At 44.1% G+C, this 14,866-nt stretch overlaps 1 protein-coding gene across 6 annotated transcripts in view; it reads left to right on the plus strand.

The window, feature by feature from the left end:
• LPP (LIM domain containing preferred translocation partner in lipoma) overlaps positions 1 to 14,866 on the plus strand; it is a 444,446-nt gene that overhangs the window by 335,078 nt on the left and 94,502 nt on the right. For all 6 annotated transcript variants that reach the window (XM_034781639.1, XM_034781636.1, XM_034781641.1 and 3 more), the window contains one exon: positions 13,702 to 13,825. In XM_034781639.1, the coding sequence (XP_034637530.1) occupies positions 13,702 to 13,825 (124 nt within the window). The remainder of the gene's footprint in view (positions 1 to 13,701; positions 13,826 to 14,866) is intronic.

Below are 14,866 nucleotides of genomic sequence, written 5' to 3' on the forward strand. Positions count from 1 at the left end.
TCTTTACAGGGCTGCTTCCCTCTTGTTGCACACCCCGCTGTGCTCCATCCCAATCAAGATAACTATGGCAACTTTATGGCACAGCAACCTTTAGTCACCTCTGGTGCATGCAGGTCGAGTAAGGAAGGTCGCCACCTACTGAATCCTCGGCAGACTTCATGCAGCACTTTTTCCTGGGATATTTCCTATCCAAGAGCCGGCCAGGTCCTGTGGGAAGGGCGGCCATCTCATTCCTTGGACCGCGCCACTTCCTGTAGCCCCCATTGGCCTGGAGCGGCAAACCGTGGCCAGTGGGAGCCGCGATCGGCCACACCTGCGGACGCAGCAGGTCAACAAACCAGCCCGGCCTGCCAGGGGCTTTCCCTGAACAAGCGGCGGACCGACTTTGAGAACCACTGTTCTAGAGGGCAGCCCCCAGTCTTTTTACCTGTCCTGCACTTTGCTCAGATCTCACCTCATGCTAATTGTGGGATGTTCATTGCACAGGGACAACGTTTCAAGGAACACTTGAAGTTTTTACCTGGACTGTGTAACCAGAAAATTATGACTTTGTGGAGAACTTTCTACTGCTGCAAGCCAAATTAGAGATCATTTTCATAAGTACATTGGACGAGATAAATGATAATCTGCATGACAGGCAGTTGGCATAGATTCTTTCCCCAAGTGTACCTCAGAACTTGGCACTGCTGCGTTCTGAAAATATTATTTCTGGTTATCCCGAGATACTTGACAGTGAAACATGTGAGTCTTTGCTACAGTTAATGCTGTAACTGCATTCATCTTGAGTGCTTGGACTGTGCCTTTTCCAGGCTTGAAATGCAACATCCAACCTCCCTCTAACTCATTGATTCTCCATCTCTTTTCAAATCTCACATTAAATGTTTGCTCCCCCCCGCCCCACCTCCTTATCTCTGTCTCCGAATTATTTTACCCCTCTGCAATTGTCTGGAATGTTGAGTTTAGTCCCCTTATAATGCCAATGTGACTTGTACCAACACCCCGAAGCAAAGCGATCAACATGGCCAACTGGCTTTGAGAGAACATCAACTGGCACCAATGGAGTCGCCTGCCTGGCCTGTTAGGCATCCATGGCATCCGTTCACTTTGGTGAGAACTGAGCCCCCTTTGCACTGTCCATTGAGACTAGAACTGAACAGAACTCTGATGGTGAACGCGTCTATTCCACAGGAGAGGATACTGGTTCCACCATTCTCTTAAAAGATTTTATCCACCCGTTGTTGGGGTCAGCCCCTACCTGCTATTTTATTAAAACCCCATTCTCCCAGCTTGCTGCAGGGAGACCAGTGGCTGAGTCAGTGGAGGTAGTACTTGTGAATTACCCTAAGCCCATCACCTGCCATCAAAACAGTGGCTCTCTCTAAACGAAAACATACATCCTTGCCAGAAGCACATGACGTGATGTTAGATGGCTGAGCCAGGACTTGGACAACCTAGAGAGACCTGCAAAGTGTAGGGAGCTCACCTTAATGTTTCGTTGAGCCTGCCTATGGGGAAACCTCACTGCGTTAAACTCAGTGAGGCTGGACTCTCATAAGACATCAGGAAGTTCGTCAGCGGAGCTATAAGGGTAGAATGCGTAAAGTGGAGGGAGACTCGGAGAGCATGGCAGAAACTAAAGAATAAACTCTTATCTGTTCTGCTTTACTTACAGACTTCATCATGGTGCTTTACCTTCTAGGGCTTGTTCCCTACAGCATCGTGCAAGATTCCCCTTCTTGTTTTGTATCTCCTTGTGATATCAGTTGCCTTTTTGCAGCATTCTCCTCTCCTATAATATCTTTCCCCCAAGGATCTCAAAGCACAAACACAGGTGAATTCAGCCTCACAACACCCCTGTCAGTCAGGTATTATTATTAGAACTGGTTGAAAATGGGAATTTTTATCATCAAAACTTTTCTAATATATGGAATTTTTTGATCAGCTCTGGTTAATATACCAAATAGGTAACCCAAGCGATGGAGAAACTAAGGAACATGCGTACTGGAAAATCAGGGTGTCCAGGGCTCCTGTATTCCAGGTCCTCGTTCTAACTATTAAGTTACTACCTCCTTTTCCTTCATTTATTCACATGTGAGCTTTGAAAGTCAAAGGATAATATTTAGCACTTAAAGCACACTACTCATTCAGAGCTCCCAAATTGCTTTGCAAAGACACTGCTCCAAACGTTTTGTTAAAGCGGGTGTGGGGGTCGGGGGATGGAGAGGAGGAAGAGAAAAAGAGCACACGATCTCATTCAGGAAATGCAAGATTGTGCAAATCTAAATGGAAAAAAATCTCTCTCAGCAGAAGATTTAGGGGATTCTGATTAAGAAAAAAATGCAATAAAGTTTAAATTGACTTGTGATTAAAATGGGAGAACCTACCTGTCCCAAAGAAAGGAGTGCTTAGATGATCCCAGCAGGAATGTGATTTCCTTTTACCACCCCTGTTTTTCTAGTCAGTGTGGTTGCTATTTATCATTATCATTTATATAGCACAAGGTGTGCTAGGCATTCTCAGGGCATGTAGGGAGACAGGTCCCTGCCTTGAGGATCATCTGATATAAATAGTCATTACATAGATAAAGGAGAGGGGGAAGAGACACCACAGAATACAATAAGGATAATTAATCATAATGCTTTGCAGTTGTAATACCACTTTTCATTGCGGATCTCAGATCACATTGCAAACACTAGCATGTTAAGACTTGAATCCCCCTCCCCTTTGAAGCAGCTAAGTATTACCATCTCCCAGTTTCACAGCAGGAGCGGAGGGTTGGTTAAGTAACATGCTGGGACTAGAACCAGGAACCCTGGGCGCCTAGTCTGCCCCTTATGAGCATTAGACCATGCACGCGCTTCAACAGGAGCAACACTTTTACTGTAATGATTTTTTGGTAAATGCTAAGCAAAGCATGTAGTCTTCATTTAAGTCATTCGTTTCTTGGGAGAGGTAATGGCCCGTGACTCTGCTGACTAAAACCGAGACTACATCTAGTGGGTTAAATATATTTGGTTAACCATTTGTTTGCTGCTATAGTTTTCACATGAGGAAAAAGAGACTGAAACACGTCGTGTTGATGGAAAGTGATGTGATTTGAAGTTTCTTTGTGTATTAAAACAGAAACCTGATTTGCATCTTTTAAGTCTCTATTCTAACCTATTCAGGCATCTGGCAAGCAGGATATATATATAAATTGCTAATACACTATGAATGCAGGTTTCACATGCAAAATTAGGTGCTTTCATTGACACTAAAATGATGAAATTTATTTTTCTTTCAAAGCGTAAACTCTGCACCCTTACTTCTGTTTTCGTTACCTGCTACAGCATTGCAGCTGGAAGAGGCTGTTTTTGAAACAAGCGATGAACCCGAACCACGGCACAGATGGCATTTGTCTCACAAACACTCTCCTTCCCCACCCCCCCCCCCCCAGTACCAAGGTGGGACTCCTGGTGAGACACCCACTCACTGCAAGGCACTGAACTGCAATTCAAAGAGACCCACCCACGTTCTGTTCCTTGTCTTACCACTACACCTAGTGTGTGCTATTGGACACGTCACTTTGTCTCTCTGGGCGTCACTTTCGCTGCCTGTCCGAGGTTGAATAGTACCTTTCAAAAGTGCGGAGAGATTTTTTTTGGATGAAAAGTGCTTTACAAGAGCAAAGTTTTATTCTCTCATTATGTTTTAAGGCTGCTTGTGGAAGTGTAACTTTTGAGCCGTTAGGGCATCCTGGAATGAGCACAAAGCGGCTGGCCATAGTGCCTTGGGGGGTGCCATTCACTCACCGCTAGCTTTCTACAGCAGCCCTGTTGGCTTCCCTGGAATTGCGCTAGATTTACGCCAGTGTCCCTGAGGTTACAGTCTGGCCTATCATCTCTACGGGCAAAGGATCCACAACTTCACCAGGGCCCAAAAACGTCTAGTCCAGATGACAGCTGGGGGCTTAGAAGCATCAGCAGCACCTCTTCTACATCAAACAGCCCCGTGGCCAAGCCGGAGAGACCGTGGGGATTGAAGAATGGCTGTGGTGCCCCCTCTAACATACAGACTTTGATCTATGAGCCACCAGGGCAGTATAACTGAATGAATTAATGGTTTGACACCAGTCACTGGACGTGTAGGTTGATAGGGAAGGGGAGCAGTTGGAGTTTCACAAGCAATCATCATTGGGCCTGGAGAATCTTTATTACTGGGGATGCTGTGAGAAGAAAAGAACCCAGCTTGACTCTCAGAGCCCAGAGAAATTTGCAGGGGAGGCAGTTAGAACAGAATAAAATTCACCTCAATCAGTCAGGAAACCAGTGAGACAATGAAAATGGAACCTCCATTTTTACAGATTAGAACAAGCACTTTAAACCCATAACAGAAGGGCGTCAGTGGTGTATTAGTATTATGGGTTTATTTGTATTATGGTAGTGCCTAGAAGCTCCAGCCAAGATCAGGGCCCCATTGTGCTAGCTACTGTACATACATGGAGTAAGAAAAGTAAGTGAAAAGCCAAGTGCATCATTTATATTGAGCCTTATAGGAGTGCAGATTAAACTGGCAATAATTCCCAAGAGAACAAGGCCACATTACTATTGCAAACAGCTTTTGGTTCTTGGTATTTGGTTTTATTAGGAACAGCCAACATTGGTCTTAAAAATCATAGTCAATATCCTCTTATCCTTGAATGTCATAAATCAGACCTGAAGGAGAGCTCTGTGTAAGCTCGAAAGCCCGTCTCTCTCACCAACAGAATTTGGGCCCATAAAAGATATTGCCTCCCCCACCGTGTTTCTCTATGAAAGTGGAAGCTATCATGTAGCACAGTCACGTCCGTTGCACAGAAGAGGTGATAAGTATAAATATTATCCTGCCTTTATATCATGCAGTAGAAACAATCCGACTCTTCCTGATGCAAAACATCAGCACAAACATGAGGACTAGTGATAACAATTTATTTAGTCTGTTTGAATGTTATGGAATACACGGAATTCAAGGACAAAATAGCCATGCTCATTTATTACCATTTTTGAAGATTACTAGAATGCTTCGCCCTAGGATCTCAATAGTGCTTTACAGGGATTGATTAATTAACATCCCGTATTGGTGCAATGTTACTGAATCCATTTTGGAGAGAAGTTAAGGTACCAGTTACTGATCCCATTGAATGTAATAGCAAAACTTCCATTGACCCCTAAACATGGGGGTCAAGTTTTTTTGTTTTTGTTTTTTTTCGAAACTATGAGCCTATCTAGGGCTCTGAAGTCCCTATTTAAACACCTAAGTAAATGACCTAATTTTCAAAAGCTTTGAATTCCCAACAGTTCATTACTGATCTGAGGTCACTTAATTTAGGAGCATAACTTTAACTTTTTGAAAATCTTGGCCGGAATGCCCTCCCTGCTGAGCCATGCCCCCTAGATCATACCACACAAACAAGGGCACATCTGATAAAATTGAAAGTCAGTACATTTAAAAGTGATAACAGGAAATGTGTATTTCATACAGTATTCAATTATCATCATTATAGAACTGTGGAACTACTTCCACAGGATTGAGGCCAAGAGCTTATCAGGATTGGGAAAAGGACTGGAAATGTGCATGGATATCAAGAACATCCCGAATTATAATACTAAGGTCTAAAACAAAAAAAAACATAATTTTTGGCATGGATATAACTCTCGCACTTCATGAGCCAACATCTAACAATTGTAGGTCAGGAGGAAATTTTTCCTGCAGGTAAATTATTCCATTACTGCTGGAGAGAAGCTAGTAGATTAGGCTAGGTCTACACTACGGGGGGAGGGGAAGGGGTCGACCTAAGATACGCAACTTCAGCTATGCAAATAGCATAGCTGAAGTTGTGTATCTTAGGTCGACTTACCTGGCTGTGAGGACAGCGGCGAGTCGACCGCTGCCACTCCCCCGCCGACTCCGCTTCTGCCTCTCGCTGCAGTGGAGTTCCGGAGTCGACGGCAGAGCGATCGGGGATCGATTTTATCGCGTCTACACTAGACGCGATAAATCAATCCCTGATAGATAGATCGCTACCCGCCGGATCAGCGGGTAGCGAAGACGGGCCCTTAGACAAACCACTGGCTGCATCCAACATGGCTGTTCCTATGTTTCTACCCATTCTTCATCCAGATAGTTTCTAAAGACTCCCCACTTGAATTACTTGTGTGTCAAGAATAAACCCAGGAGTTCTTACATCCTAATGACTTGTCACAGCCTCTAGACAAGTCCACCTGGAAGAATCTGCCTGTACTTGTGCAATTGTAACATTTCAACAGATGATAAACCAGGAACTAGAACATTTTTTTCCAATTAGTCTTGTCTGGAGGAAGGGTCAGTTGGTTTCCATTTCATATCCCTTTTTCTTGAGGAACTCTCCTCTTGAGGGATGTGTCATCTCACTGCATCATCTTGCTTGAAAGTCTGCAGCTGGTTTGGATGACCAGTACTCTCAGTCATAATGGATTGGCTTTGGCGCACTGTGACAGGGTGTACCTGGCCTTTTCTGCTTCAGGAGGTCCCACAGTCCTCCTAGGAAAGGAGCAGGGAAAGTGGATCCTCCAAGCTTGCCTAGCAAAGCTTCACAGAAGCAGCCAATCAGAGTCCAGCATGCTCAGATAAATGGACCTGCGGGGCCTTAGCAGGGTCCTTTCCTGGCTGGGACCAGAGGGGCAGGGAAGGGTGTCTCGCTCTGGCCACAGGAGCTTGAGGGATAACCAGAGTTTATTTCTGGCTGCATTTACTTGAGCTGTGTTTGAATGAAGAGAGAGGCCCTAAGAACTTTGACCCTGAGATAAGGGTGAAGCTAAAAGTGACCAGGTGAGAAAAGGCCCAGGAAAGCAACAGCAACAAACTGAAATCGAGCAGTGCATAGCTGCTATTTATAGGGACCTGGGTTGAGTAGTGGGGTCTGTTTATAGGGTCCCTGGAGTAGTGGGAGCACCTGGGCTCCACTACCGGCCACAGTTGCATAACCCCCAAGAAGGGGACAGGGGTTATTTGAGAGCCTGAACAAAGGATTGAATTTAAAGGGCACAGAGCCAGGGCTGAAGACCCTAGCGAGGGCAATGAGACTGTTGGTTTACTGGTCTCTTTACTACCTCGGAAGGGATTCAGTTGGACTTTGTGACTTAACTGGAAGGCCAAGCCATGGAAGACCACCAGTGTCGGCTGGCAACCTACAGAGGGCTCTGGGGCGAGAAAAGGACTGCAATACCATACCCAACTACTAGGAGGCACTCAGGAGGAGTATTCCTATTACACATACCACTAAGTAAAAAGGCCTTGTTAGTGTAGTCAACTGTTGATCTAACTGGTGATGATTCATGTGGTCCGAAAGTGCTGTGTGTGTGTGTCTGTGGAGTAGAAGGGAGCTGAAAACTTTATGCAGCTGAACAACAAGGAAAAAATGAAATGGAAAGTAAATATCAGCGAGAGATGTTTCTGGCAGCCTTTCAGTTCCAAATTGGGCTAATTCTACCTTTTGAAAAGAAGATAATTTCCATGTTTCTTTAGTTGAGAACACATAATTGAAGTTATTTTCTCTCTGAGAGAAGGAACCTCTTATACATCATTTGCAAAGGAACAAGAAAAATGAACATGTACAGTGTACCCTGAATGATGGAGTATTCATTAGCACATAATTTTTGGATGTCTGCTGATTTCGCATGGTATTTTTTTACCCATTCGGGTGGAACTTTGAGTAGGGGGTTGGAGGGGGTTGGATAACGAACTTGACTAAATCCAAAGTACCCTGCACTGTGTAGTTGGTATATCCAAGAAAGATGCTTCTCATTGAGGTCTTGAGTGCCAAAGAAAAATCAAAGAAAAGCTGAAGCTATCTATGGAAATGAAATCTTAACTTACGGTATCAAATAATTGCATAGTGATTCCACCCAATTGCTCCTCTTGACCCAGCTTTTTAGGAACTGAACTTTAATGAGGCAGATAAGCCAGATTTTGTTGCAGCACATTGAGGGTGGCACAGATGTGAGTCACTTCCTTTTGTTTATAGCATAAAGATATTTTCTACTCCGGAGTGAGAGACCAGTTAAAACTTAACCCTTGGAATGCTGGCATTTTCCATTGTGTCGAGTTAACCGAGTGCTTCAGAGAACGTATCTACTTGTGTGCATGTGAATGCATAGCAGTATTACAACAGTTCTCACTGTGCTACTCACCGAGGCCACTTGGTACTTTCCAGTAGCAGCAAGGAGAGAACTCAGATCCTCCTGTTCTGGAAGCATAGTCCTCTACCACTTGAGCGAAAGGAGAATTATGTGTAGCTGTGGCAGTATTGAGGTCTATAAGAGTGCTTAGCCTTCTCCAGGGGAAGGCTCTTTTCCATTTTCATTGGTCAGTTTTCTAATCTTTGTTGTGATTGGGGTTGGTGAAACAAATGAAGCCATGGGGACCAGGATTCCTACACTGCAATGCTGCACAGATTACAGACCTCTCTCTCTCTTTCTCTTTCTCTCTCTCTCTCTATATATATAGATATAGATACATATATCTATATATATAGATATAGATAAAATATACTTTTTTACCTCTGACCCATCAAGGCAGGAGGAAGGAGATAGTTCTGCTGAAACAGACCCTTCAGATCAGACTGTGGATGCATCATGTATTTCTTTTCCCCTTTCCCACCAAATATACCGGCCTTGACTATAAGCACGAAACATGCTTTCCTGGATGCTCATGCACTGAGCAGTGCAATGCGGGGAAAGGTTCTTCTTCGCTCTTGTTAAACATTGGGCATTCATATGTAGTGTCTGTAGGAAAAATAAATAAATAACGCCACTGAGTGTGATCATCGGCATTGGTTGTTGATTATTTCACTGGATGCTGGCGGAGGACTGTGGCTGGCTGAGGCAGAAATGTGTTGTGTGGGCAGAGTATTGCAGGTAAAAGGCAGCATGGCGAGTGTCTGCCTCCGAAGTCTGACAAACGTGGACAAGCTTGAACTTGTGGCAGTTCAGTGTGTTCCTCTCGGGGCAAACTCTGTCCCTGTTTCTTAGGTCCCTGTCCTCAGAGGAGTTGAGCTGGAGGTGTGGAGATCAGAGAAGCCAATGCTGGGGGGGGGGGGGAGGTCATAGAATTTAAGGCCAGAAAGGACATCTAGTCTAACCTCCTGCATAGCAGAGGCCAAGAACTTCCCCGCGCTGCCCACTGAGTCCTTCAGAGCCCAGCTCCCAACGGCTGTCTGCAGCTGACATGAAACGGGGACTTGGAGGCACTGCGTGCATCTGATGTTGTACACTGTGGGGCACAAGAAAGAGAATCTCCTTCAGCCTGTGGAGATCCTTAGCATGGGGTCCCAGCAGCCGGGCTGCGAGCTGATGTGAAGTGACTTGTTAGCATTCTGCCACAGAAAGAGGAAGGATGGGTTTGGGGGCCCTGGGCTTGTCTACACCACGCCTCAGTGCGGACGATGAGGGTGTGAATTGCATTAGCGTAGTCCTCTTTCAAGCAGGACTATGTTAACGCAAACCAGGTACCTTTTAGTTTGCGCCAGCAGTGTCCATACCAGGCAGTTAGATTGCAACTCTTCAGTGTGCCCTGCGATTCACACACTCATCGGCACAGTGTAGACCTAGTCTGCAACTCACAAGGGCTGGGTTCAATTCCCACCTCTGCCATAGACTCCCTGGTTGTGTCATTGAGTCTCTTTGCCTTAATTCCCTATACGTAAAACAAGGGCAGTTATCGATGCTTTCTCCATCTTGTCTATTTACACTGTAAGGCCTTCAGCGGGGCAGCTGTCTCTTAATCTGTGTATATACAGTGCCTGGTGGAGTGGGGCCCTCATTGTGAGTGGGGCTTTTAGGCATCTTGAAGAAGCAGTGTAGTGAAAGGGAAGCCATCAGCCTCTCAGAAGCTGCACCATCTTGTCTACACAAAAAGCCCCAGGGAACTAACTAAAAATCAGAACGATTGTGTGGTCGTTCTTCTTTTCAGCACGGAAACAAGAACACCCGCAATTGATGGAATAATGTGTTAAGAGGTTTGGTTGCCTGATTGATTTCCAGAGCTAATAAATCCTTGGCTATGCTCATTGTATTCAAATATATGCTCAAGCGAGATGCATGATCTGCTCTTAGGAAAGAGAGAGAATGCTGGGAGGGGGAAAAGTTCTACCCAGATTAAATGCTTTACATTTGGCAGCTCTAATTGTTTTATTAATAAACCTTTTATAGGGGTATGTTATTTATTATTTCTAATTACCGGACTTCAAAAAAAATGTCATTCAAATATTGGCTATTGACTTCTGGGTCAAGTGCCGGTTCTAAAACTCTTGCTCATGTGAGTATCTTTACTCCATGGACAGTCCCATTGAGGGGTGTCTCACTTAGGGGCAATGTTCTCCCTAGGACAGAGAGCCGGTGCAAGGCTTATGCACCATTTAGTCCCTCATAAGCCCCTAGGTAGAACTTATACTGGCCCTTTGTACAGGGGTGAGTGTTATCCTAGGATCAATGGTTCACAACTCACGGGCCAAGAACTCATGCCCTAAGTTGGGATCTCAGGGGGTTTTTGTTGTTGGAAGTGGATGGCGGGGGGGACCTCACTTTCAGTTCTGCCAGTAGCCTCAGAGGGGAAATATCCTTATCAGGTGAAAGTCTCAGCAGGAATCCTACATCATTTGAATTAAAGGTGACCTGGAAAGGAGAATATAATGTAGGTGTTTGGGCCAGTGCCCCTCTTGACTTCTTCAGGATGGATAGAGAAGGCTGTTGTTGGTTGGTTTTCTCCTCCCCACCCCCGTGCTTGTTTTTTATACACCTCTACCTCGATATAACTCGACCCGATATAACATGAATTCTGATATAACGTGGTAAAGCAGCGCTCCGGGGGGTGGGGTGGGGGGCCTGCGTGCTCCAGCGGATCAAAGCAAGTTCGATATAGCGCGATTTCACCTATAACGCAGTAAGATTTTTTTGGCTCCCGAGGACAGCGTTATATCGGGGTAGAGGTGTATTAGGAATTCAGGACTTGTCTACCCTGGAAGTCTCTTTACATGCCTGAAATGATGATATCACAGGGGAAGGAAACGTGAGCGTTTGAGAATGAAAGGGATGTTTAGCCAAACTGTTTAAAACTCTTGGGTTTTGACTGTTTAAGACATCTTTATCTTCAGTGACTAACTAACTAACTGGATAAAGTACACAACTGTTAAAGTCACTGACATGCTGTCAACTAGGCATTGAGAGTTCACAATCATCATTTATCATAAAGAAAAGGCCCCGTTTTTTAATAATACTTCCTTCAAAGGGATCACCGTCAGGCAGAGGATGCTCTGAGGAGCTGAGACGCTATTGCGAACATGTACACTGAAAGGCATTAATTCTCAGCAGCGTTGAAGGATCAAAACTGACTTTTCAAGAAAAATGGGATAGTGATATCGAAGGGAGCTATAACAGGGGAAATAGTTCCTGACTAGAACTGGTCAAATTTGTGTTTTATTCTCTCCAAAATAATGAACTTTTTTTTTTCTTTTTTTCGTCAGATTGACAGTTTTCCCTGGAGTTGGGGGAATTTGGTCAATACACCGAGAACCAATTTTGGTTGTTGAAAATTAAAAAATCAGTTTCCAGGGTTTGTGGGAGTTTTTAAATAAAAACCGAAACACATTAAGAGACACAAATTATCTCATGAAAATGAATATGTAGTGAAAAATCGATGTTTTGCTGGGGAGGGGAAGGGAAATGGGACTGATGAAAAGTCTTCCAGCATCTGTCGTCCTGATATAGAACAGGAAGGTCAACTTGCATCATCCATTAGTAATGTCTGAGAAGATTGTTTCAAACTTTCATTCCAATGGTATCTCACTTGTTTAACAGAAGAAAATATCCAATTTAGGCAGTGACCTTTACTGGGGAGATTGTAGGGAGCAGGGAAAGTCCTGGCGGACCTGCCCACATTTTCAAAACATGGGAACTGGTGAAGCTGATGGCAGAATGTACTGTACCTAGTGACTCCTTGTCTGTTTGTGAGACTGCCAATAGGAATTGATTTATTAATGTTACACAACTGAATTTCTCAACTCTGGGTTGCAGCTAGAAGCATAATAGGTTACTTGTTGGAAACAGACTTTCAGCCGGGTGTAGTGGCATGGGACATATTTCTAATGGAAACATTGATACCCCTGATTTGAACACAGAGGGATCAAACTTGTAAATTTGGCTTCCTTTTAATTTTATTTTTCTTTTAAGACTGAGAACAGTCATCAGTGGCAAAACCAAAAGATCAGTGATGCTTTTCTGAGCTCTTCTGTCTCTCAGATTTGGAGTATAGCATCTCAGTAGAATGAGGCTGTTGGAGACATTATCACAGAATACAATGCTAAGAACTCCTCCACCTGACTCATGTCAAATTCAGAATTTCCCCCGGGCCTGTAAAGCAAGAGTTTGTGTGTTTAGACAGGCCATTGGGGGTGCTGTTGTACTTGGTTGACAACAAGTGGTTCGAAAGATTCATCATGTCAGTTGTATGTTTTTTTCCAGTCTCTGTAAGTTAAATGTCTATCACCAGGGTGACCAATATGATGTTCTCCAGCAACATAACCATTTGATCCACGTTCAAATGGGTATAAGGTATGGGAAAAGGCACATGTGCCTCTAGAGTAATGATCCTAAGGTATGGATCTGAAATGAAATCCTAGATGAAAGCAGCAATTAACCAAATAAGTCACCCTGACTTTAACTACCATGCTTTATTCCACAAACAAGTTCATTCTTGCATACAGGTTATTCAAGAAAATAGTACATGCCTGGAAATCTTATCTCAGCATCTTTTAATTCTGTAATGACCCTTGTACTGAATAACACCCACCATACTTAACTGCTTCTAAGATCCTCCCAGGGTACATTGAGGCACTAGAGCACTTCCCTGTTTCTCAAGATGTCTCCATATGTCTGTTGTTTTCTTAAGACAACTCACTGGAAAACATTGCAGATACTGCACACCAGCTCTTAACACATGAAGGCCAAGAGGTCTCATTTCTAAGCGCACGTTAAAATGTTTGCATCTCTAGTACTAAAATCCGTGAGCCAAATGCTGAAGCCCTTCTTATGAATGGCAAAACTGCCTTTGATCAGGAGTTGGCTCTCTGGAAGCCATACTAAAGAGAAAATATATCTAGCCTTTGGAGACTAGATCTCCTAGTCTATCCCTTCTACCAAATGCAAGACTGTTCCCTCTGGCATCTTCTCTGGTACTGTGTCCAGTCCAGTTTTAAGTGGTTCAACCCAACAGGCCTTTCACCACGTCCCTAGGAAGACAATTCTAAAACCTCCAACTCCTTTCTTATTAGGAAATGTTTATATTTGATTATCCTTAGCATAATTCCCCCTTTCTTTCTTATTTGAAGTCTATCCAAAGGTCTGCCTGGCTGTCTAATTACTGGGTACATACATCCCTTCTAGTTATACCTACTCATCTCATTCTGATGGAAATTGTTCAGAGTTTTGGGGCATCTATTTTCATTTCATTAAATGGGATGTTTATTTGTCCAACCCGCTGGGTCCCAGGAGAAGAAAAATAAGACCCACGAGTGAGTTTGAAAGCCAAACAGCCAATAATAGAGTGAATTTTCTTTACCTTTCTGTCTTACATCGGGCATGTGCAGCCTTGGGTGGACATTTTAATGCTGATTTGAAACTTCACAAACAGTGTGTGTCTTGCCTTCTGCAGAGTGGGTTCCCTGCCTCTGGCCCGGCATCAAATGCTCCTTTGTTCAGACCTGAGGACGAGCTGGAACATCTGACCAAGAAGATGCTGTACGACATGGAGAATCCGCCCTCTGATGACTACTTCGGTAAGTGCCGCGTCACGCTGAATAAATCTACCCAGGGCCTTTTGATCTATTTACCACGCTCTGTAATGGGGAGACTTGACAGCCGCACTGCTACTGCGATGGCATTAGTAATGATGGATTGGTTTGGTATGCTTGGGTATGTCGTGTAATTGTTCATAGGGATCCCTCTGTAATTTCAACAGAAATCTGATGCTCGCTAACTGTGTTTTTAAACTCTCACCAGTGATTAAGTTCAATGTTTCAGTGCCTGGTTCTGTTTGACACCATCAGTCTGCAACCTCTCTAACTATTGGGTCAAATTCAGCCTTGGTGTAAGTTGGTGCAATATCATAGGGCCTGATTCTGATTTCACTTATGTTGGTGTAACCAAGAGCAATTCCACTTGGCCCTATGGACTTCAGTGGAAATATACCAAGGTTGATTATAGCTTCTTATAACCATGTCATCTTGTTTGTCTGAAAGAGACGAGCCACTGATTCCCTTTTTAAAGGTATTTAATTGTGGTATCTCATGCCTCTGTATAAAAGACAAGTTAGTGTGAGCTTTGGATTATGTGGTGAAGTCAAGCAACTCAGTCAGACTTGCGAGTTCCCACTATCTGCACTTCAATTTCTCATAAGCTTGGCTGATAGATCTGTCAGGGAAACACAGTGGTATGAAATGGAGCTTGAGTTTTGCTCGGCACTTATAGTTGTGAAGCTGAAATATTTATGTCTTGCAGGCTAATGCTGCATCACTAGATGACTTGACTCCTTTCAGAGTATGATTTTTGACAGAGGGCTGTGTAGCTCAGGGGAGAGGGATATAAAGCCCTTCAACTTTAGGTCATGGGTAAGACCATCGATTGGAAACAGCTGCCGTTTGCCACCCAGTGGCTGTTTAGCTTACATGAAATGAAATGAAATGAGTGCGTGAACTGGCTCCAGCACCCAATATAGGTGCCCAAATCACCAAACCAGTTAAAAATTGCCAGCCGTGTTATCCTCAGCAATAAGGTCAAAGACTGAATGGCCGTGGAGCAAGGTAGGAGACCAGCAACCT

This window comes from Trachemys scripta, chromosome 9 (assembly GCF_013100865.1).
Source record: "Trachemys scripta elegans isolate TJP31775 chromosome 9, CAS_Tse_1.0, whole genome shotgun sequence".
Lineage (NCBI taxonomy): Eukaryota > Metazoa > Chordata > Testudines > Emydidae > Trachemys > Trachemys scripta.